The sequence below is a fragment of the Neurospora tetraspora genome, assembly GCF_033439725.1.
Source record: "Neurospora tetraspora strain CBS 560.94 chromosome Unknown B0H65scaffold_1, whole genome shotgun sequence".
Lineage (NCBI taxonomy): Eukaryota > Fungi > Ascomycota > Sordariomycetes > Sordariales > Sordariaceae > Neurospora > Neurospora tetraspora.
In genome coordinates this window covers 8003335-8025434 of record NW_026944383.1, presented here as the reverse complement: position 1 = coordinate 8025434, position 22100 = coordinate 8003335, and the positions used below count along the sequence as shown (strand labels likewise).

Below are 22100 nucleotides of genomic sequence, written 5' to 3'. Positions count from 1 at the left end.
TTGCATCGTTTAACTCTGTAGGCATAAGCGTTTAGATCTGATGTGTTCTACTTGATTATCAAGACAAACGTCGCAGTTCGGTCTGAGTCTGTCATCAGACACGGCAGAGAAATTGAGTATCGAGTTCCTTACGAGATTTCTATCTTCCAGGACTGGAAATGCGGAAACAGAAGAATCAGATCAATAGTGTTAGGCCAAGATGCATTGTATGAGGAGAATCATCAGACATTGGCAGTTCAAGCTAACAGCTGCTAACACCCCGCCTTTCATCACTTGGGTCAACTTGATTGTTAGTGCACGGTATCACAGCTGGACCTTCTCTCGACAAGAGGATGGGATTTATCAAAGACTTCAACTTGCATGTTTGAAGATCCAAACAAACACATGAACTGGCAGACTCTGGGATGGAAATCAATGAAGTGCATATGTCCAATTGGACCCGACTTGATGACTCGGTCAAGCGTTCATGGAAGCTCTTCAACTTCGGATCGAACATCAAACTTGGAAGGTGGGGCCACTGTTATTAAGCTTCAGTTCTTACAGTGTTCACCGTCCCCGATTCTGTCACCCGGACAAGTCTTCACCCGATTTCCTTCCATTTCTCTACCTATCATTCACCACAACCACTTTTACCCTCACCTTAATACTTCTCACTCCCTCTATCAGAAGATTCACTTCATGCCGTGGTAACCCGAAACTGAGTAAAACCTGCCATCAAATCTTCGACTCAACCAGAAATATCAGAATGTTCTCAATAGGAGTCTCCGGGCCAGGTCAGTCACCAGTCCTTCCACTGATGACATGATTCAACTAACACTACTACAGCCAAGCTGCAAGCTGTTACTACCCTCGTTAACAAGTTGACTGAGGACCTTAAGAGCAAAAGTCTCTCACCAGAAGAACGAGACAAGGCCCTAGAGGAGCTCAAGGTTTATGGTCGAGACCCTAGAAATGCGGACCCAATCTTCACCAAGGAGGGCATTGAGACTCTTACGAAACATGCATTCGACTCTTCGTCAGAAACAACTTCTCGAAATGCTCTGCGTGTTCTCTGCAACGCCATGCTCCTCAAACCCGAAACACGACAGAGATTCGTCGACCTAGGCTATGAGTCCAAGGCCTGCGAAAAGCTCAAGAACGACAACTGGGATGACGAGTTCTTGGCTACCCGAGTCATCTTCTTTTGCACCTACGGCACCAGCGTTGACCTCAACAAACTTATCGATGAGTATCAACTCGCAGATAGTATCGTTAAGAACCTCTCCCGACACGCTACCAGAATCTCCGAGCATGCCAAGAACAAGACCAAGGCAGACCCAATGGAGCTCATGGCCCTGGGAGAGACACTACGTCTCCTATTCAACGTCACCAGCAAATGTCCATCCAAGACCGACTCTTTCACCGCCGCCGTCCCGCATATTGTGACCCTTCTTCTCAGCCTGGATATCCCACCAAAGGGGACACCACCGCTCGAAGCTCCCCTCGGTCCTCTGGTCAATGCGACCATGAACCTCAAGCTCGACTCCGAGGAGACACGGTCATGCCTCTATCCCAAGGACGCACCCTCCAGTCTCGCCGAAAAGCTCATCAAACTTCTCGACCTTTCCCTCAAAGCCTACTCGGACCAGGAACTCGACGCAACCGTCACCCCTCTAGTCTGCCTCATCTCCTCCATCTACGAATATGCGCCAGCCGACTCCCCCGTTTGCGATACGATCCGGAAGAGCCTTCTCCCCTCAGAAGAGGAGCGCACCAAGGTTCTCGGCAAAGGCGACACCCTCCCCGCCAGACTTCTGGTGAACATGACCAACCCCATCGCTCCCGAGTTCGCCAAGGCCGTTTCCCACCTGCTGTTCAACGTGTCGGACAAGGATGCCCACAAGTTTATCGAGAACATCGGTTACGGTTATGCGTCTGGCTTCCTCTTCCAGAACAACATTCCCATCCCAGAAGGGCTAGGAGGCGACGACGAGAAGGGCGAAAGTTCCAAGGCCGGTCAGAGCAGCAAGAGGGCCGTCAATCCCATTACTGGCCAGTTCTTGGATGCTGAGACTTTCCCGGATATGCCCGAGATGACGATGGAGGAGAAGGAGCGAGAGGCTGAGAGACTTTTTGTCTTGTTTGAGAGGTGAGTAACTGCATTGTTCTAGTGAAGTCGGAAAATCGGAAGCTGACTAACTGTTCACAGGGCGAGGAAACTGGGCATCGTCAATTCTAACCCTGTTGAAAAGGCGGTTCAGGAGGGTCGGTTCGAAGAGCTGCCGGACGACTACGAAGAGGATTCGGACTGAGCGAAGGGCCCGACGTTTCTTTTTGTTGCAAGTCTACCTTGAAAACCACGACACATAAAGTCTACAAGCACACTGACGACCTAGAACTCACGCTAGCCTATTCTTGCTACTGTAATGCTAATCAATATCACCTGCTCTTAATCCCGGACAAGAGCTGACGATGCTGATGCTGATGTCGATGATGCGGACCACACATCATCCGAGCTTCCCCCGGTACCCAATGCATCCATGTTGTCGATCCTTTTGGAACGTTATCGGCTCTTCAGGGGCACATGATTTGTTCTGAACGGAGTGTGCTCCGCTGCGGTGACATGGCAGGGCTGACAAGTGCTTGTCCTACACCGCATGTCCGGGTACCGGAGACTACGGCACTCCGCCCACTGCATCACCACCACATCACCAACCCACCTGTCACCGATCGGTGATGACCTTGATGGCTCTAGATGTGACGGAAAGTTCCGTCTTAGTTCAGGTTGCGATCACCAATACGCAGTGGAACGGTGATTGCAGGGAGTACCCAAATTCGTTCATCGCGAAAGGGTATAACTCGATGTTTGTACAACCGATGTTTTCAGCTCGTACAGCATCAGACATTCAGAAATCCCGTCCATTTCAACGAGAAGCTCGACAGGGTAAAACCCGGAACCATGGTCAGAACCACAAAAGGAGGTCTTGGTACCTCTTTCCGCTTGCCAATTTCTTCATGTTTTCTTTTTCGTCCCTTCTGAATCTCATCTCCAGAAGCCCCTTTGACACGATCACTATAACACACTTGGCGATTTCCCAGAGTCCGACAAGGTCGGCCAAGGATATGTTCACGAACCAAAGAGTCGTTGGTCCTACCCACCCGACCCGTCGTCTTGTGTCATGTAGGTAAGGTACAAGTGGACGGGATCCGAGCCGAACAGGGGTTGACTAGGGAACCATCAGGGGGCCACTGATCCGCTGAGATGGCCGTCAGTGGATGAGATGCGGGGGCTGCGGTGTGCTCTACTTTCTGCTACTACCGCTTTTTTCCGTTCAAGTCGGATTTATCCCCACGTTATACTGGCCAATGAAGTAGTTTCGGTGAGGTCTGCGTGCTACGTTGGCGGCGTCGACCTGCATGTTGTTTTCAGATACAATTGGCCAAATAGCGTGGGGATAAATCCGACTTGAATGAAAAAAAGCGGTACACTACACCAACCTTTAATCGCTATTCCCGTCCCGGGTCGTGCCAAACGTCATTTTAGTTCCCTATTCTGTCGGACAACGGGAGGCTTGTAGGAAGATGTCCACATAAGAGTAAAGACATGGGACCAACCATTCCCTTCCCCTGGACACCAACCAATACGACTCTACACGTGTAGACGAAACGCCAGGCAATATCAACCCCATCGATCACCACATACCCGTTAATAACCTTCCCGTCGTCCTCCCACTTTTCCGAATCTCCTTGCTTTGCCTGAAGCAGCAACCGTGTACTAAACATTCGGTTGAGACACACCTGTGACACTGTACTATCAACACAGCCGAGCTATCTACTGTCTAGTGTGCCATTCAAAGATTGAAGCATCTCTTTACCACCCATATTGACACTTCTCGCCACAACCATTCACCATGGCCAGTCCCATCGGGAATCTCATTCACCCTCCGGACCCCCCATACCGGCAGGGGTCGGGCCAAGCTGCCGGCATAGACTCGATTCTCCACAGCCATCAACCTCATCCGGGCCCGAGTCCGATCCACCATCTCGGCCCCATCGGCAACCGGCCCGGACTTGGGTCTGGGTTGTCTCTTGCTCCAATATCCATGTCCGGTCCTTCTCATCCCATTCCGCCGCCATCACATCTTCCCTCGCAAGCCCATCAAGCAGGGTCCACGCCAGCAAGACAACAACCATTGCCGTCACCGGTTCATAACCCTCCTCCACCACCTTCGAGGAGTCACTCTAACACACAGTCACTTTATCAATGTGCCGATTGTTTACGTAGGTTGCCATCACCACTTTTGTATTCGGCATATCTAACAGTGACTAGGACGATACTCCCGGCCTGAACACCTACAGGTATTTCCATCACTGATATAGTCAAAGTATCACAACCATGTAGCTAACCGAAGTGTAGAGACACATTGCGACCCATACTCTCGGGAAGCGTTTCACTTGCGACGTATGTTTGCTGTCACAGCTGATTACGAAACTCTGGCTAACACTGTCCTAGATCTGTTCAAAAGCCTTTGCCCGGGCTGATCTCCTAAAGCGTCACCGCACCAACCATCAAGATGATAATGGAGCCAAAAGGAGACGCATGAACTCCTCGCCTGGCGCTGGGCGAGTGACTCATGCTTGTCAAGCTTGTGCAAAAGCGAGGGTGAAGTGTGAGGAGATGAAACCGTGAGTATCTATCTGTAACTGAATAAATTTGGTGCCCACCGCTGACAACATCCAGATGTACACGATGCAAAAACCGCGGGATAACGTGCGAATACGCTTCCTCCGAAGATGCAGCTTTGCACCTCCTTCATCTATCCGCTCACAACCGCGCTGAGAGTTATCACCAAGAGGATAGACAAACTCCCTACTACCAACCACCACCACCAGCTTCGATTTCAGAGCACTCACAGGTTGCCACTCATGCTCCCGTTTTCCAAACACATTTTACTTCGGAACCAGTCGAACACAGTCCCATGCTCACCGAAAGCGACGAGTCCCATCTACCGACTCCCGAAACGATGATGGACCAAACTCAGACTGCCAACCCAAACCCAGAACAAGCCTTCCAAGTCCAAGCAACTTACCCCAACAACACCACAAGCAGTATGCTCGACGACATGGCCAAACTCCCCTTTTCCGACTTTCTTCGGGACGTCTTGTACGACCAATCTCTTTCCCAGGCTCAAGGCCTAGCCGTCCTCGACTTTTGCGACGACTCCAGCCTTGATCTGAATGCCATGGACTTTGGGTTGTTGGATTCCTGGTTACATGATCAACCGTTTATTCCGCTTCCTCCCTCTTCGGATCCGGCTCAACTCGGCCCGGGCTCGGGTCCAGTCCCAGTTTCGTCGACAACTGCTACAACAACAGCGGAAACAGATCAAACAAGCTCGGCGGATCCCGTGGACATATCCGCCATGCGATCAAAACTAGCTCAGATATGGACTGAGTCTCCTTGCCGCTGGTCGCCGCAGAGGACTGATAATGTTTATGCTGAGCAATCGCATTTGCCTCTGACTACATGTGGTGGATCCTCTCCGCCTTCCTCCTCCCCCACATCGGCATCAAAAACCAAGTCGTCGACCAACCCTCCTCCCCCCTCACAGACCGACAACAACAACAACAACAACAACAACAACAACAACAACAACAACAACAACAACAACAACAACAACAAAGCAAACCCCCAAACCCTCCACCCCTCCGGCCGTGACCTAATCCTCTCCATAGTCCTCTCCATCTGCAAATCCAACTCGTCCCAATTTTCTAGGGTTGCCTCCTCCTTCCCCTCTTCCGGGTCCATCAACCATTGGATCCACATCTTTTTGGCTTCGCACTTGTGTTCCGTGTCGAGTTTCATTCCTTGTCACTTGCCCCCTTCTGCTTCGACTTCCACTTCCTCCTCCTCTTCTGGCTCCGGCTCTGGTTCTGGCTCCAACTCCGGCTCAAAGGACCGCTCCAGCTCCAGCTCCAGCTCCGGCGTCGGCTGCGCCTCCACCTCCACCTCCGCCCCCGTCTGGTCCCTAAACGCCCAACCACCCGAATGGCTCGCCATCACCGCCGCCTGTGGCGCCGTCCTCGCGCCCGTGCCCGCCCTGCGCAAATTCGGTTTTGCCCTCCAGGAGGCGGTTAGAGTGAGCATACCCGGCCGCTTCGAAGAAAACAACACCAAAGTCTCCGATTTGGGGTTAGTCCAAGCATTAGTTCTCACGCAAGACCTCGGCGTCTGGTCAGGCAACCGGCGCAAAATGGAGATAGCCGAGTGTCACCTCACTGTGCCCGTCGCTATGATGCGCGGACGGGGCAAGTTTACCCGCGGTGCTTACTTGCCGGCTGTGGTGGTCACAGAAGGGGATGAGGGGGAAGAACTAGAAACAAAATGGAAGCGCTGGATGGAGATGGAGGCCTGGAAACGACTCGCGTTTCATGCGTACCTTCGCGATGCGCAAGTGAGTATGACGCAGCTGGGTAATCCCAGCATCAGCTACGCGGAGATGAGGATGCCGCTGCCCGGGCCGAAGGGGTGTTGGTTTGCACGAACCAAAGAGGAGTGGAAACGTCGTTGGTTGGAGGCGGAGGAAGGGGCGAGGAGGGCCGGGGTGGGAGGCGAGCAGGTACCCTGCCTGGGGGATTTGTTGAGGGACGTCAACCTTTTGGCACAGCACCACCACCGACTAGACGTCCAGTTCGCCATATCCATCTACCTCCATGGCTTCTGGAGTTTGGTGTGGGAATATCGCCAGTTGGCGTCGCTTCACAGGCCGCTTTTCGGTCAGCCGAGTTCTTCTTCTTCCCATACCTCCTCCCTAGGGGTAGGGGCTCTCGCCAACCCAACCACAACCACAACCACCACCACCACCACCACCACCACCCAATCCATCCTAATCTCCCGCCTCGCCGACCTCCGCTCCACCTTGCACACCTTCCACTCCCTCATCACCCCAGGCCCAGGCCCAGATGGCCCAAACCAAAACCCATCATCCCCCCTCACCCAACACACCACCCCCACCGAACTCCTCCTCTACCACCTTCTATTAATGCACATCCACGTCTCCCTCGAAGACCTCCAGCTCTTCTCGGGCAAAGAAGGCGAAGAGCAAGCCAAACGCATCTACCCCGTGCTCCAAAGATGGGCAGACCGTCCCGAAGCGAGACAAGCGCTCTGGCATGCCGGGCAGGTACTCAGGTGGGCGAAAGAGTTTCCGAGGGGTCACCTTAGAGAGTTTTGGGCGGCGGCAATGCACTTGGGCGGGTTGGTGGCTTGGGGGTGGGGGGTTTTGACGGCGAGGGGTGGGGGTGTTAACTCTAGGGATTTGGATTCCAAGGGGCAGGAGCAGGGAATGAAGGAGGGTATAAGTATTAGCAATGAGGGTTATCGACAGACTACGGGGTCGGGAGGGTATGGGTATGGGTATGGGTATGGGTATGAGTATGGAGGAGGTACAGGAGGTACATATAATAGTGGGCGGGAGTATGGTGGCCAGGCCCAGCAGCAGCTGCTGCCACTGCCATCCCAAGGACATCATGATGGGTATGAACATGGACATGGACAGAGACAGCCGCAGCAGCACCACCAGGGATCGCAATACGCAGGTTATGGTCAGCAGCAGCAACACACCCACACCCACCATCATCATCCAGCAGAGCACCAGCAGCAGCAGCAGCACCAAATGTCAAGCTACATGCAACAAGTCATGACGCCCTCAACCATATCCATCACATCCAGCACCCACACCCACACCCCTGGAGCAACAACCACCTCCTCCTCCGGCGCAACACCTGCCAGCGCCGCAACCCCAGCTACAACTTCATACACTCCCTCCACAACCACCCACTTCTCCTCTTCTTCCTCCTCCACGACTCCCATCGTCTACCTAGACGGCACCCAGACCCCCGAAGTCGATAGATTCATCCAACACAACCAAGGCCGCCCCGCTCTCTCCTCTTCTTCCCCCTCATCTTCTTCCACTTCCACTTCATCCCACCACCACCACCACGAGAACTTCGAAAAAGAAAAAGCAGTGCCTCTAGATGACATCGCAGGCTGCATGTCCATCTGCCAAAGTATTCTTCGGGACAACTTCCCCAACACCGACGGCGATGCTTCCCACCTCCCGGCCATCAGCGAGAACATCATTGCTTTGCTGGGGAAGTTGGGGGGTGTGGCGGGGGTTGTTGGTGATTCGAGGTCTGGGTAGGGTTAGGTGAGCTGGGCTACCTCTACTGAGTGACAGCGGGAAACAGGACGCTTGACTCTTGACTCTTGAGAGGGAGGACGGGCAACCTGAAGATGAGGCAGGCCATAGGGGCCATAGGGGCCATAGGGGTGTGATAAGATACTGGATATTTGTATATTGTTCAAAGCAATAAGTAGACAACTTAAGTGGATGGGGACGGATCATGGCGGCAATTTGGCAGGAGTTGTTGGGATTTAATTTGGGGATATTTGGAATATTTGATCATGGCATACATAGCATGAGCAGGAGTTGCTAGACTAGGTTAATGTCAGCGGTACCTTCTTTCTTATTACATAGCTTAATAACAGCATCGAGAGGAGCGTCGGAAACCAACGTGGTGGAATTGGTGGTTGGTTATATTTGTCCGGTGAATGAAAGCCAACTTGGCCTCTCCAGGTCGTCGTCATCACTCATCATCACTCTTCACATCCTCCAATTCCAGTACATGAGCTCTTGTCCAGCTACTATTACACAATACCTAAGCTATTTTACATCTTCTTCTTTTATCCCGCGGCGTAGATATAATAGCACTTGGTTATCAGATTTTGTTTGTCTTCGTTCCCACCTGTTATTCCTTCCCCAACATCTCCCCGCCTTTCAGACACATTTCCCCCTCCGTCTGTCCCTTCTGTTCCTCCGGGTCCTTATCGACGAACCAAGCCCACCCACCGTTCGCCGTTTCTTGGGAATAAAAACTAGAAAGAAATACCATCCAGGGCCATTCCATCCCCCCCGCCTGTGCCCCCGCCCAATCCGTCCGTCCCTCCACCATACCGAAACTTTTTTGCTCGTGCTCATAGAGTGTATGTATGAAACGGCAACAAAGGAAAATAGGTAAGTAACTCTGTCTCTGAACGCCATGCTCAAAAAAGCAGAAAGCAGAAAATCTTCGCAAAGTGTAAAAAAACGCACACACAAATGACCGAGAGATTCTCTGGTCAGAATTGCGAAGAAAAACGGAAACAAATGCGATGTCACCACCACTGAGAACTCCCCTAAGACGGGCAGCAGTGGTCAGTGACGAAGCAGAAGCAGAAACCACCGCAGAATACCGAGCTAGGGCTCTTCATGAAAGAAGGGTTCCCGACCCCTCCATCAATCAACCCTCTTTCTTTGTCACATTCTGCTTCTCCTTGTCCTTCTCCTCACTCCCCCTCCTCCCCTCCCGACTCGTCCTCCCCCTCTTCGCCCTCTCCGCCCTCCCCCGAGCATTAGCAATCATCGCCTCAAAACCAGCGACTTGCTACTCCGCCAGCTTGGCGAAATGCTTGCTCCAGATCCAGCCGATGACGTTCACGGAGTCGTCTTGGTTTTTGGCCAGCCAGAGCTCTCCCTTTTCGGCTACTACGTCGAAGATCTGTAGCACGGGTATTTGTTAGTCATTGTCCTCCGAGTGTATTGATCGAGGCGGGGAAGGGGTGAATTCGAGCGAAGCGAGGAAAAGGGGGGAAAAAAAAAAAAGGCCGGGCGCAGCGGACGCCCAACCCCCAAAAATCCAGCAAGAACAGAGATATATGTGGGAAGGAAAGAAAATGATAACGTACCTCCCCAGCTTGATAAGTCAAATAAGGATAGCCCCCCTCATGCTTCGTAGTCTCGATATTAAACTCAAAAAGACTAGCAGCTAACCACATGACATTCGCCTCGGCCGCAGCTTCCGCCGAGATGAACATGCCCGCACCACCCGACGATGTTTGCACCTCATGATAATTACTACCACTAGGCCCAGCTTCCGGCTCAGGGTGCTCATCGACTTCATCTGCGTCATCCATCGGCAAAGCAGAGTGGAAGAGACCGGACTGACGACGGGGTTCGCTGGTGGCGTAGTTGTGGTGGGAGGAAGTGTAGGACCCGCGGCGGGAGAGGGTGTGGCCTGAGTGTGCGACTCCGTGACTATGGCTGGTGTGGTGAGTGCCGGAGGCGGATTGGGCTGAGTAGGAATCGGTGGATTGACGAGGTAAACTACCGGAGTCGAAACTGCGACCAGTTGTCGGACGAGTGGAATAACCACCAGTGGTCGAAGTAGCGTGCGTAGCAGGTACCGATCTCGGCGCCGAAGACGACGAGGGATCCGGACTGAGCGGGGCAGTAGAGTTGCCTCTCGAGTGATGGCCGTTGGACAAGCCCGAGTAGAAATCTCGATAATATTGCCCCGGACTCGGTAGCCCCGAACCAGTACCGGTAGGGGAGAGGTCAAATCTTCCTGACACATCAGGAGTCGGCAGAGACGGAACATGATCGCTGTTGATAGACAGACCACGACCTCTAGGCGTGAGCAACTCGGAAGGACGGGATCGAGTCTTGGACAGAACAGAGCCGGAGCCAATGTCATCCGACGTCGACTGAGAAGTCCTACCTCTCAGCGAAACGGGGTTGAGAATGGCGAGCTGTCCTGCTCTCTCGACTTGCTCGGTGAAATCCCGCTGGAAGGACTTGACAATCTCTGGCAGATCGGGGACGTGGTCGAGGTCGGCGAGGGGGGACTTGACTTTTTCTTTCCAGGTGGAGTACCATGCCGCCTGGATGTTGACAAACTTGGCCAAGCAAATATTGCCAATCTCAGCGGTCAGGGCAGAAAGCTTGGGCAGCTCCTTCTTGAGAGTATCGTCGAGGGCTTCGTACTGCTCAACGGCCTCGGCGAGGGTCTTGTCGATCTTCTTGCTGTTGGCTTTGAGCTGCATGTAGCGCTCGTAGTCAAGACGGCGCTTCGCTCGCTTCTTGATGGCCAGTCCAGGATTTTGGTAGCATTTGATGACCTGCTCAAACGGCTCGATAACGTGTTTTCGGACGTCAACTAGATGTTTGTCCAGGACCTTCTCCATGTCCCTCATTGAGACACTAAACTGGACCCATCGGCTTTCAAGGTGGGCGTAATCTCTCGATGGTTGCAGGCGCATAACCAGCTCCATAGCGGTTACGTATTGAAGGAATTCGTGGACGTAGGTGGAGGCGCTTCGGGTGTAGAACTCGACATCGCGAAGCACCACTTGCAGACGGAGGAACTCGTCACCGAACCTCTCGTGAAGTTTGGCGTATTCTTCGTCTTCTGGTGCCCTGTTGCTTGCTCCTCCTTGTAGCTTATCGACACGCTTGCCAAAGGCCCTGGCTAGACCAGCTCGGACATCCGAGTCCTTGCGCTTCCTGTTGCCAACGATCTGGCCCACAAGCTCAAAATTCCTCTTGGTCCTGTTGATCTCATCAATGGCGCTGATCACTGTCGACTTGGCGTTGACCAGTGCATCTCGATCGGGATGATCTTCCGGGGTGTACTTGAGAAGATGAGCAATGATATCAGGGTACTTGGTCAACCTCTGCATCGGCTTGATCAAAAGGGAATCCAAACTCCAGGCTGCTGTCAGTTCCCTGGCACCCTCGCTGCATTCGTTCAGCCACACCTTGACGGCATCATCCTCCTGGATCTGGATCAGACGTTTGGCGGAAAGATCACTGGTTCGGAGATAGACTTCGTGGACATCCTTGAGCTGGTCAATGTTCTTGGTGAAGAGTGGTCCGAGACTGGTCTGACGATCCTTATCATTATCCAATTCCTGCTTGTTGTTCATGGTGCTGCCGGAGTTGGTAGACGCAAGAGTTGTCGTGTCCGAGTCCTTCAATGACGCCTCATGTGCAAAGGTAGGCGACTTTCTGCCCTTGGGTTGATAGACACTCGCGGCCCCATCCCTGAGCTGAGCGAGGAACGTAGCGTGGAAGGCAATGATGTCGTCGGTATTCCGGAAAATAAGCTTGATCGTCTTGGAATCAAGTTGGGGACATGCCTCTGCTGTGCCCTTGTAAATCTCCTCCACAACGCTCATATCCCGAACAAAGATCTCTTCGGTATCGATCAGCTCACGGATGACCAGCTGCCGTTGCCGGAGTCGTTTCTGCTCCTGTGTCAAGTTATCTGTTGGTTGTGACGATGTGATGTTGCTTTCGGTACGGGAGAGGTGTGACCTTTGATCAACTGGCTCGAAAGAAAATTGACCGGCTGATGGTGGAGAGGAGATGATGGCAGTTCCAAACTCCTCTTCATCCTGTGTATGTGGATAACTGTTGGGCCGGGAGAGCACTTCGTAGGTGCTCTCGTCCAAATCATCATAGTTATTTGCTGCTGGGCGGGCAGGGGCCGTCTGATGCGACACTAGTAGTATCCTCCTTTGGGGGGCAGCAGAATTGTCCCTATCAAATTCTGATGATTGCCGCGGGTCGACCTTGTCGGCCAGCATGGAGGATGAAGACGCTCGTGGCGGCTTATCAAGCGGTGATAGTTCCGGACTTGGTTGTTGTGGACGCCGTAAGCTCGACCGATTCCTGTCAAAGTTATTATACGACACGGGTGCCTCGGGTTCCGTTTGCTGCTTGAACTGCCGTGAATCACGCGGATCTTGGTTATCTAGAGCAGCATTCTGATCATCGCTTCCAAAAGAAAAGTCAGTCCAGGCTGAATGCTGACTGAGGCGGTTACCAGGTGACAAGTAGGCAGGTACGGCCAGGCTGTTGGAGTGTGAGCTGTCAGGTGTTTGCTGGTACTCTGCTGCGGAGGAGGGGTGTGCATCATATGGATCTCCGTTGTCCGATAACGTAAAAGTCGAATCCCGCAGGCTGGCAATGTTGTCGCGTAGATGCGGACCAATATAAAAATCCTCGAGGCGCTCCAGGTTCTCGACCTCGACCCGGGGTTCTTCGCGCTGCTGCTGCTGCTGCTGCTGGGAATGTGAATGCCCAGAGCCGGTGGCTCCCAATGTCTCATTCAGCAGCGGCGGCTCATCTGCATGGTGCAGACCGGATGGAGGCATCGTGTCACGAGCTTGGTCCTTGTACAACGGTCTAAAATCATTTTCGGGGCCCAATATCGTGACCGTTGTTTCGTAATTTTGCGATGAATATGTATACGGTTGGGGCACGTATTCGTCTGCATCTGGCTGCTGCGCAGGAACCGTGGTTGGCTCGGCGGTAGTGAAATGCCCCCGAGTCGGCGTCTGTTGCTGCGAGGGCTGCTGCTGCTGCTGCTGCACGGACGTATCCAGCGCAATCTCGATAGACACATCATCGTCATCGTCCACATCGTCATCGTCGTCAAATGGCGAATGATAGGATAACCGCTTGCTCTTGGTTGACAAAGGTGACGCCAATGGAGGCGTCGGTTCTGGCGGTTCAAGGGTTCGTGGACTTGGTGGCTGATGGTCTATCACAATATTTCCCAAGGCATAGTCAATCGCTGCGAAATTCTCGGGCCGTGGTGCCTCTGTTTGCTCTTCCTCTTCGAACTCTGTCACGGCGGTAGCAACGGATATGGCTGATTGCGGTATTGGAATATCGGGCTCGTCGTCACTATCGACAAAGCCTCCTGGCATTCCCAACGTCGGTGAATCACGGCCATTGCTCGCAGGTGGTTGAGCCGGTGTCTGTATTATGGGTAGGTTGGTAATAAGCTTGAGAGGCTCTTCAAGCCCCTTACTCACTGAGCCTCTTGGATGTACTGAATCGTTGCTTGATGGCAATGCAGCAAGAGCGGCAGCTTCCGCTTTGGCCTTGGCGCGGGTGACAGCCTCCATGTCCTTCTTTCGCTTGTCCGCCGCAGCCTCCCTGGCCTCCTTTGCCTGCTGGTCTCTGATGGTTTTGGTATATGCAAGCTTTATAGTCTCTCGTCGTTGGGCGAAATCGATGGGTCCTACGGACAGCTTTCGTCGTCGAATGGATCCGGCCCGGCGGTTCGACTTGTCGGGGGACGGCGGTCGGTCGGCCGAGGATCTCATCCGGGAAGCCGCGGTCGAAGCAGTGGCCACGGACTGCCGGGGTCGCGAGCTTCGCAGCGAGGGAGATAGTTTCGGAGCGGGCACAGCCACATATGCGTTGAGCCGGCCGTTGTTGCTGCTGCTGCTGCTGCTGCTGGGGGTCGCGATGTGACTCGGGGCGGCTTTTCGATTCGAGGTCTGGGGTCGCTTGGCGGTTGCGGTCGCGGGCGTGGTAGGGGTGTTGGAACGGGTGGCAGGTGTTTTGGCCCTCGAGGCATGCTGCTGGCGGGAGGATCTTCCGCTGGTAGGGGTTTGTCCGTATTTTAGTGCTTGGGCGGGGGAAGAAGAAGTGCTTCTTCCGTGGCTTTCAGAAATACTAGCTCTGTGGACCATGACGGGGAGGCGCGAGGTGGAGGATAGGGGCGTGGTCGGTGTGGAAGGGGTTGTCCGGCCCGTGTTGGTCGGCCTGCTACTTGCTGTCGCTGTTCCACGGCCGGGCCGGGTGTTGCTGGTGGACGACGTTTTGGTGGACGAGGAGACCACTTGATCGCTATGGGCTCTAGAGTGGTTCTTAGCTACCCTTGTGCTTCCGTTGCTGTCAGGCAGCGCAGAGGCCGCCCCGCGGTACCAGTCAGTTGGAGACGAGGGCTCCATATCTCCCATATTCTCGGGCCTTGTGAGGTCATGTATGCTCGACTCGGATGTCCGCCGGGGACGACCCCCTACTAGGTGGCCTTGGATGCCAAACCCAGCCGTGACCGAGTCTTGTTCGTCGGGCAGGATCTCGCCAAAGAGCAGCCCATTCGATCGCGACAAGGATTGTGACGGCAATCCGGTGGTGGGGGACAGCTGCGGCAGCGACCTGGATGCCGGTCCGTTTGTGTTCCGAGGCTTGCTGATTCGGTTCGCAAAGGATTGGGAGTTGCGGTTCGTTATTCGGTCGTCGGTCGAGAGTTTGGGTCGCGGTCGCGGTATGCTTCTGGATCGGGATCCGTATGTTTGGGATGGGCTGTTGTTCGGCGTTAGTCGTATCGATGTCGCTATCGAAGATGTGCCTGTCGCTGTCGTCGAAGAAGTCGTCGTCGTCGTCGTCGTCGTCGGGTTACTAGACCGTGCCGAAAAGGAGGCAGCTCGGGCGCCGACACTGGGAGATGGACGGGAGAAAGCGGAAGTGGAAGCGGTGGAGGACAGTCTCGAGGTCGAGGGTCTCGGTTGTCTTCGCTGGCTTGGGAGGTTGTTGTGGGATGTCCCTGACAGGTTGAACTTCTTGGTGAGGTCCTTGACGCTCGGTGGGTAATCTGAAGCCCCACCTTGTGTCCCATACGAGTTATCTGTTGGCAGCGCCGGCCTGCCATTGCCGCCAAGGCGATCGTCAACGGGATTCGATGCTGAGCGGAGTCCCGATCGAGCACCGGAGGCAGCACTGGGTGGATTAGTATGTGTACTACGCCCGCTGGACATTTTGGTGGTGCCAGCAGCAGCAGCAGCAGCAGCAGCAGCAGCAGGCAAGGCGGATGGCTTTAGGGCCCCATTCGAAGGTGACCTTGAGGAGGATGAGGTTAGTGGTATGCTGGCCGAGGTACTCTGCATAGTGTCGCTGTCGGTGGTGGTTGTTACAGCGGCGGCATCACTACCGCTTAGAAAGCTACGATAAAAGTAGTCGGGGTCTTCTTCTTCCACGTTTAGCGAGTCGGGGACTCTTGCATTGGCGGCAAAAGCCTGGAGATTGGCGGCGGCGGCATGGGAAGCAAATGGAATCTTTTGGTTGCTGCTGTGGCCAGAGGCAGACGGACTGGCCAGGGGACTTTTCGTTGGACTTCTTGTTAGTCGAGGACTGGCCAAGGGACTTCTTGGTAGAGGACTGGCTAGAGGACTGGCTGGACGACTGGCTGAATAACTGGTATAACTGGCTGAAAAGCTGGCCAAGTGACTGGGTCGGGCCTCTTCTTCTAATGCGGGCGCAGGCGCAGGCGCAGACGGGTGCGTGGGACTGGAGTGTTCGGGGAAGTACGACTGGTGGTCCTGTTGGTGGGAGCGGTGGTCGTGGTTGTGGCCGTGGTCGTGGGGTGGTTCGGCCAGGTACTGTAGAGAGTTGTATTGTGACTGCGACGGTGAGCGAGTGTGATGGATGCTGCCGCGGTCCATGGTGACCCGACCATTACTTTTCTTGTTATGACTTCTTGTGACTTTTTTCTTCTTTCTGTTTCTTGTGACGTTTTGTTTCGCTCTGATGACTCCTCAGTCCTATCTGCCCCCCTGTCTTGTTTTTCCAAGTCGCGGTATCGAAAACGCGGGACGGGAAAGAGCTGAGGAGGGGGGAGGGGGGAGGGGGATCTGGGATGTTGTCATCAACCTGAAGTGTCGATAACAGGCGGTGTTATGCACAGGCACAGGCCAGTGGATAAAGATTGGTTGGGATGGGATGGGATGGAGTCGAAAAAGTATGGATAAGTCAAGGCTGAAGACTGAGAATCTTTAGAAAAAAAGCGACCCACCAGGGGTCTCTTTCGGGGGTGTTACTCTGCCTGTCGATACCACCATGTGCCTCTGGTTAGGTAGGTTCCCCTCTTTCCCCTGGCGTCTGCATTTCTTACTTGCAGTCTTCAGTGAGGACTAACGAGATAAGACCGAATTCCTCCCGCTCCTCGTTAATCTAGCCCCATCTTGAAATCATTTCTCATACGACATATCATGATCTAAGGTATTTTCGGTATGGATGGATATATGGATGAGCCCGCTGCAATTTGTCCCTGTGCTAGTGACGTTCCAGAACCCCTTCTGCCGTCCATCAGTATAAAGTTGTACTTGGCATAAACGCAGGTGGATTCTGCCAAGCACAGAATGTCACCAACCATACTGAGTGCAAAGATATGCAGTGAATCTGCTTGTACCGACCCCTGACATCAACAACAAGAGTTCATCATCACGGCCCGATGCGAGACAAGCTAGGTCCCATTAAGGTCAGGCCTCAGGAGGTGCTGGTATCAAGGGATGATGATATCTGCCGATGGAGGGGACGGCGTCGTCAGTGGGCGTCTATCAGTCGCCAACACTGTCTTGTGAAAGGCCAATCCTATACTGTACCTAGTTAAAGCAAGGTACCACTGCAACGTTGTGAGTGCCAAAAAGAAATGTCCGGTGTCTGGGGAATCCTTCCCGGCCGTAGACGTTTGAGAATACGAAGACACCCGCAGCAAATAACAATGGAAAAGGAGGAAAGTCTTCCTCGCAAGCTCCTCCGTAAAAGGAGATTGGGTCGTCCACTTCTCGGCCGGCAACATTCCCCCTCAAAAAGTCTCGAAACACTGTGGCGCCCTCGTGGCTGGCCACCCCATCCACTGGACTGATGGAGCAGGGGAAATTGTTAGCGGCTCCACTCAGACAAGTCCGGGGTAGATGACATTGCAACAGACAGCCTCTGATAATGCGCTGCACTGTACGACGGCGTGTTAGGCGCAGTTGCACTAACAATTACCACGCAAACGCCGTGATGGCGTCTCACATGCGCATATTCGTCCCATGTCCAGGGTACATTGGATGTACATATCATAGTAATGTCTCCAATTCGCCATCTCCAACTTCCACGCGTCATCAACTTTTCGCCATCGCGCCGTTTCACCAGCGACAACTCAAACGGTTGATTCTTTTTCTATCGAATTGAACAACAGTCTTTGATTTTCTGTCCAATCACTCATCAGTGCACCTTCTTCAGCCCATTATAGGCCCCAGTATGGACCATCAGAACATGCCGAACCATCACCATGTCGGCCAAGAGAAAGAGCGTCAGCTTCGTTGAGCTGGACTCAACCGGTAATGAAAGCGACCATGAACGGACTGAACCACCACCCAAGCGCCCAAAATCAAAAGAAACAGTCAACAATCATGTTCCTCAACATCAGCCCAAGCCGAGCCCCATCACCCAAACCCTCCTCTCCCTCTACTACCCCCAAATCCTCACTCTCCGCCAATACGCCCTCTCCAAACTTCCAAAGTCCTCCAGAATCCGCCGAAAGAAGATCGCCGCAGTCGGCCTCTCCTCAAATACCCCAGACCAAGAGACCAAGGTGTTAGAAACCGCCCTCGGCTTACTTCTAGACACAACCCTAGTCTGCTCTCGCGACCCTCCAGACACCACTCAAACTCAAAAGAAACAGAAACCAGATTACCGGTGGGAACAGTGGGTTTCCTTTTCTCAGGGCGGAAATAAGGGAGACGAAAGTCACGTTACCTTGTCTGATGGGTTAAAGGGTGCCTTGTACTCGCAGTCTGACATCGTCGACTTTGTCATCTGGCTATTATTCTCCCGCTCAGGATCCCGGGAGAAGTCCAAGACTGGCAAAGGATGGCCTGGGCCGAAACATCTCCTCTGCGATGGCTTCCGGAAAGGTGTCCCTCCGCAGGGTCGATCTGGTGAGATTGCAGCAACCGGACATCATCAGATACCGGGGGTGTATGCGGTTCACACGAATAACTGTGTAAAAGCGCTGAAAGAAGCACCATGGCCGCAGTTTTTGCTGCTGTTAGGAAAAGAGGGAGAGAGGATCATGTTGGATTTGTTGCTGGATTGTGCCGTGTTTGTTGCTGTGAGAGAGGGAAAGGGGAATTTGGTTCAGGTGAGCGGTGTGAGTGTTTCGGAACTACAGCCGTTGGGGGCAGAGTCCGGTCCAAGGAGAGGAGGAGGTGCAGGTGAGAACAAGGAGCTGAGTCCTTCGGAAATCACATTTGCCAGAAACAGGATGTTGTACGCCAGGGCGGCGTTGAATGCGAGGGGTTTGGTGAGCTTTGGACTGAGGCATATTCGTACGTTCAGCTTTCACCGTAGACGAAAAAGACACTCAAGCTGACTATCGTAGACGTATTAAACCGCTTTCCTTACAAACCGCCTGCTGAGGGAGAAGAAAGGAGTAAACCGGATGAGAGCACAATTCATGTGATGATGTACATCTTCCCTCGACAGTTCGGTTTGCACAACGTCTTCACTTCGGTGGTAGACCGCCAACAGACGGCTCAGAAGTTTCAGGATTATACCCTCCGCGAGGAGGAGATAGCCAAGAAGTTCCCTAAACCGGCCGAGGGAGAGAAGCAAAAGGTTAAGATACCCAAGAGACTCAGGGGTAAAACGCACGATTTGGTTCACAAGTTGCAAGTGTTGCATGGACGATGTTCCTATGCTGACATGTTGCAGTATTATTGTCCGGTATGTCTCTTCACTCCCTCTGGATCTGTACATAATAGAACTAACACTGTTCAGCTACCAAAACAACTAGAACCAGAGCAAAGGTCGCAATCAAGCCAACTGCGAATCTCAGCCCGCTCCTCTAGGTCATCCCAAAGGAACCGCAAAAAGACACTTCAACCACAGTCAACTGCTGCCCCCGTCATTAGGAATTCTGACTCGCAGTCTCATTCCCTCCTAGACCTTGCTACTCCCATTTCGAGCATATCAGCCTTCTGTCAAGCGGTTCTATCAAAAATCATACCCAACGACTTCTGGGGCTCTTCGTCAGAAGAAGGCCTTACTGGTGGTACCCAAGAGCATAACAAATCGGTCTTCCTCAAACACGTTGACCAGTTTATCAAGCTTCGGAGGTTTGAGAGTATGTGTTTACATCAGGTCGTCCAAGGGATGACGATCTCTTCCATCCCCTGGCTGGCACCGCCCAACCTGAGCAACGGAAACGGAAACGGAAAGTGTTCACAGACCGATCTGGCGAAGAGACGGGAGATGTTGAACGAATTCCTCTACTACACCTTCGACTCCCTCCTCATCCCCCTTATCAGGAGTAACTTCTACGTCACCGAGTCCTCCGCCCACCGCTACCGCCTCTTCTTTTTTCGGCATGACGTCTGGTTGTCCCTCACCAAGCCGGCCATGACCACACTGAAACTGCAAATGTTCGAGGAGCTTAAAGGGAATGAAGCGCTAAGGTTACTGGAGGGGAGGAAGTTGGGTTTCTCCCAGGTCAGACTCCTTCCCAAGGGGGTGGGAGCCGGCGGCTTACGACCTATCATGAATCTGAGGAGGAGGGTTTTGCTTAGAGGGTTTGGGGGTAAAGGGGGTAAAGGCAAAGGGGGGAATACGAAGCAAATGCTGGGTCTGGGGCCGAGTATCAACTCCGTACTGGGGCCGGTGAGTTCGATGTTGAAGTTCGAAAAGAGGGAGCGGCCGGGACGGTTGGGAGGGGGGATGTTTGCTGTGGGGGATATTTATCAGAGGGTGAAGAGGTTTAAGGCGAGATTATTCCCGAAGGATGAGGAGGGGAAGGGAAAGAAGGGCAAGAAACAGTTTTATTTCGTCAAGGTGGATGTGCAAGCGGCGTTCGATACCATTCCGCAGGAGGCAATGGTTCAGTTGTTGGAGAAGATACCGGGACACGGGGTGTATAAGGAGTCGAAGCATGTGGAGGTTACTCTCCCCTTGGACTACGATCACAACAACCTAGTCAACAACGACGCCAGCGGCGGCAGCAGCAACAAATCGAAACCAAAACCAACAAAACGCTGGCACTCAACCACCACCCCCCTCACCACAAGCTCAACGTATTCAATCCTCCCCCAAAAACACCTCCCCACAACAACAAAAAAGAACACCCTCTTCATTCCCTCCCACTCCTCCACCAAACTACACACCACTTCCTCCCTTTTGTCGCTAGCAAAAGAACACATTACGCAAAACCTCGTCAAAATCGGCAAGAAGTACTACCGACAAAAGACGGGCATCCCCCAGGGTTCTGTCCTTTCCAGCACTCTGTGCAACTACTTTTACGCTGATCTTGAACGATCTGAAGGTCTGGCATTCCTGGGTCTAGGGACTGGAGATGATGGTGGAAAAGACTACGAGGAAAACCAGCAGGGGCAGGAAGACCGCGGGAGGAGGGGGGTGAGTCGGGACGGGGGGACGTTGTTGATGAGACTTATCGACGATTTCTTGCTTATAACGACGGACAAGCAAAAAGCGAGGAGGTTTGTGAGGGTTATGCATCGGGGGTTTCCGGAGTACGGCGTTACCATCTCCCCTCACAAAAGTCTCGTCAATTTTGACGTTTCCATCAAAGACCATTTGGTGCCGAAACTGAGCGGAGGCACGAGATTTCCCTACTGCGGATTGCAAATCGACACCCAAACTTTGGAAATCTGCAAGTCTGGTACTGGTACTGGGGTAGAGGCCGATGACCACCAGAAAAAGGACCCGGTGATTTTCAACGGGATTACAGTTGAGTACTCCAAAAACCAAGGGCGAAACTTTCAGCGGAAGGTTCTCAGTAAGTTTTTTCCCCCCTTTCTCCCCTTTGCTCTCCCCTTCCCCCTCCCTCTTTCCCCTCCCTCTTCCCTTCCCCCTCCCTCTTCCCTCTCCCCCGTCAAGTTCTGCGCAGGCATGAAAGCTAACAGCACCTACCAAAGACGCCTTCAAAATCCAATCACACCTCCTCTTCTTCGACACCACCCACAACTCCTTGTCCACCACGCTCCGCAACCTCTACTCCGCTTTCATCGAAACAGCCATCAAGATGTGGGCGCATGCTAGGTGTCTGGGAAGGGAGAGAAGGCCTGCCACTATATTAGTGATCGGTAAGTAACCCGTTCTCTTCTTTCCCGGGGAGTGATGAATGAGATAGGTCACGTTTGGATTGTGTTGTGTTGGTTGAGGAAGATGTAGCTCTAGAGGTGTAGAAAAAAAAAACTAAAAAACTAACATGACTTGGAAAAAACAGATACAATCAAGTCCCTAATCGAAGTGGCATACCGCTTGGTGACGAGCAAGTCAAGACAAAAAAGATACCCCGGTTATCGGTGTAGCGTGGGCAGGGGACAGGTTGCGTGGTAAGTCAAGTCCTTGCTTTCTATCTATCTACCAGTGATTATGTCCTCTCTCTTGTCTTGAGTTCATGAACTAATCTAATGATGTTTGTTGGAAGGCTCGCCATGGTAGCTTGCAGACAAGTACTTGTCCGAAAACAGGCCGGTTACAAAGAAGTGCTCAGATGGTTGGAGGAGGAGATACAGAAACTGACGACGGCTGGTGATAAGAAGAAGATGGATACGAGGCTGTTGGTCAAAGTGGCGAGGGAAATTGCTGTTCGGCCTTAGAGGGTTGTTACGCTAGGTGTTGATACAGGTGGCGTCTACTTTAGGTCTATACGTT

The 22100-nt window shown here is 53.1% G+C and overlaps 5 protein-coding genes across 5 annotated transcripts; 4 read left to right on the top strand and 1 right to left on the bottom strand.

Moving 5' to 3' along the window:
- Positions 1-745: 745 nt before the first annotated feature.
- Positions 746-2291, top strand: B0H65DRAFT_439319 (guanine nucleotide exchange factor; the record flags this gene model as incomplete). The annotated part of the gene is made up of 3 exons (XM_062825406.1): positions 746-773; positions 826-2128; positions 2189-2291. 3 exons carry the CDS (start codon positions 746-748, stop codon positions 2289-2291), a joined length of 1434 nt encoding a protein of 477 aa, XP_062687544.1.
- Positions 2292-3890: 1599 nt separating this feature from the next.
- On the top strand, positions 3891-8183 carry B0H65DRAFT_505939 (uncharacterized protein; the record flags this gene model as incomplete). The annotated part of the gene is made up of 8 exons (XM_062828032.1): positions 3891-4260; positions 4310-4338; positions 4493-4665; positions 4721-7283; positions 7311-7356; positions 7384-7408; positions 7448-7516; positions 7541-8183. 8 exons carry the CDS (start codon positions 3891-3893, stop codon positions 8181-8183), a joined length of 3918 nt encoding a protein of 1305 aa, XP_062687543.1.
- A 152-nt stretch (positions 8184-8335) lies between these two features.
- B0H65DRAFT_69946 (uncharacterized protein) lies at positions 8336-9395 on the top strand. Its single transcript, XM_062831288.1, has one exon. The coding sequence runs from the start codon at positions 8488-8490 to the stop codon at positions 9058-9060; it is 573 nt and encodes a 190-aa protein (XP_062687542.1). The 5' UTR covers positions 8336-8487; the 3' UTR covers positions 9061-9395.
- A 1-nt stretch (position 9396) lies between these two features.
- Positions 9397-16377, bottom strand: B0H65DRAFT_69949 (putative RhoGEF group protein). Its single transcript, XM_062831289.1, has 2 exons — positions 9767-16377; positions 9397-9579 (listed from the first exon to the last, which is right to left on the bottom strand). Exons 1-2 carry the CDS (start codon positions 16100-16102, stop codon positions 9466-9468), a joined length of 6450 nt encoding a protein of 2149 aa, XP_062687541.1. The 5' UTR covers positions 16103-16377; the 3' UTR covers positions 9397-9465.
- Positions 16378-17718: 1341 nt separating this feature from the next.
- Positions 17719-22045, top strand: B0H65DRAFT_439316 (uncharacterized protein; the record flags this gene model as incomplete). Its single annotated transcript, XM_062825405.1, has 7 exons — positions 17719-18570; positions 18915-19071; positions 19225-19554; positions 20611-20837; positions 20955-21219; positions 21670-21778; positions 21874-22045. The coding sequence occupies 7 exons, from the start codon at positions 17719-17721 to the stop codon at positions 22043-22045; spliced, it is 2112 nt and encodes a 703-aa protein (XP_062687540.1).
- Positions 22046-22100: the final 55 nt, after the last annotated feature.

What these genes read in the sequence shown, in the direction of transcription:
- B0H65DRAFT_69949 (XM_062831289.1), bottom strand. Translation starts at nt 16,102, where the DNA reads ATGGACCGCGGCAGCATCCATCACACTCGCTCACCGTCGCAGTCACAA. An exon ending in TGACTTATCAAGCTGGGGAG is followed by an intron (nt 9,580 to 9,766) that starts GTACGTTATCAT and finishes CCCGTGCTACAG; the next exon opens with ATCTTCGACGTAGTAGCCGA.
- B0H65DRAFT_69946 (XM_062831288.1), top strand. Translation starts at nt 8,488, where the DNA reads ATGTCAGCGGTACCTTCTTTCTTATTACATAGCTTAATAACAGCATCG.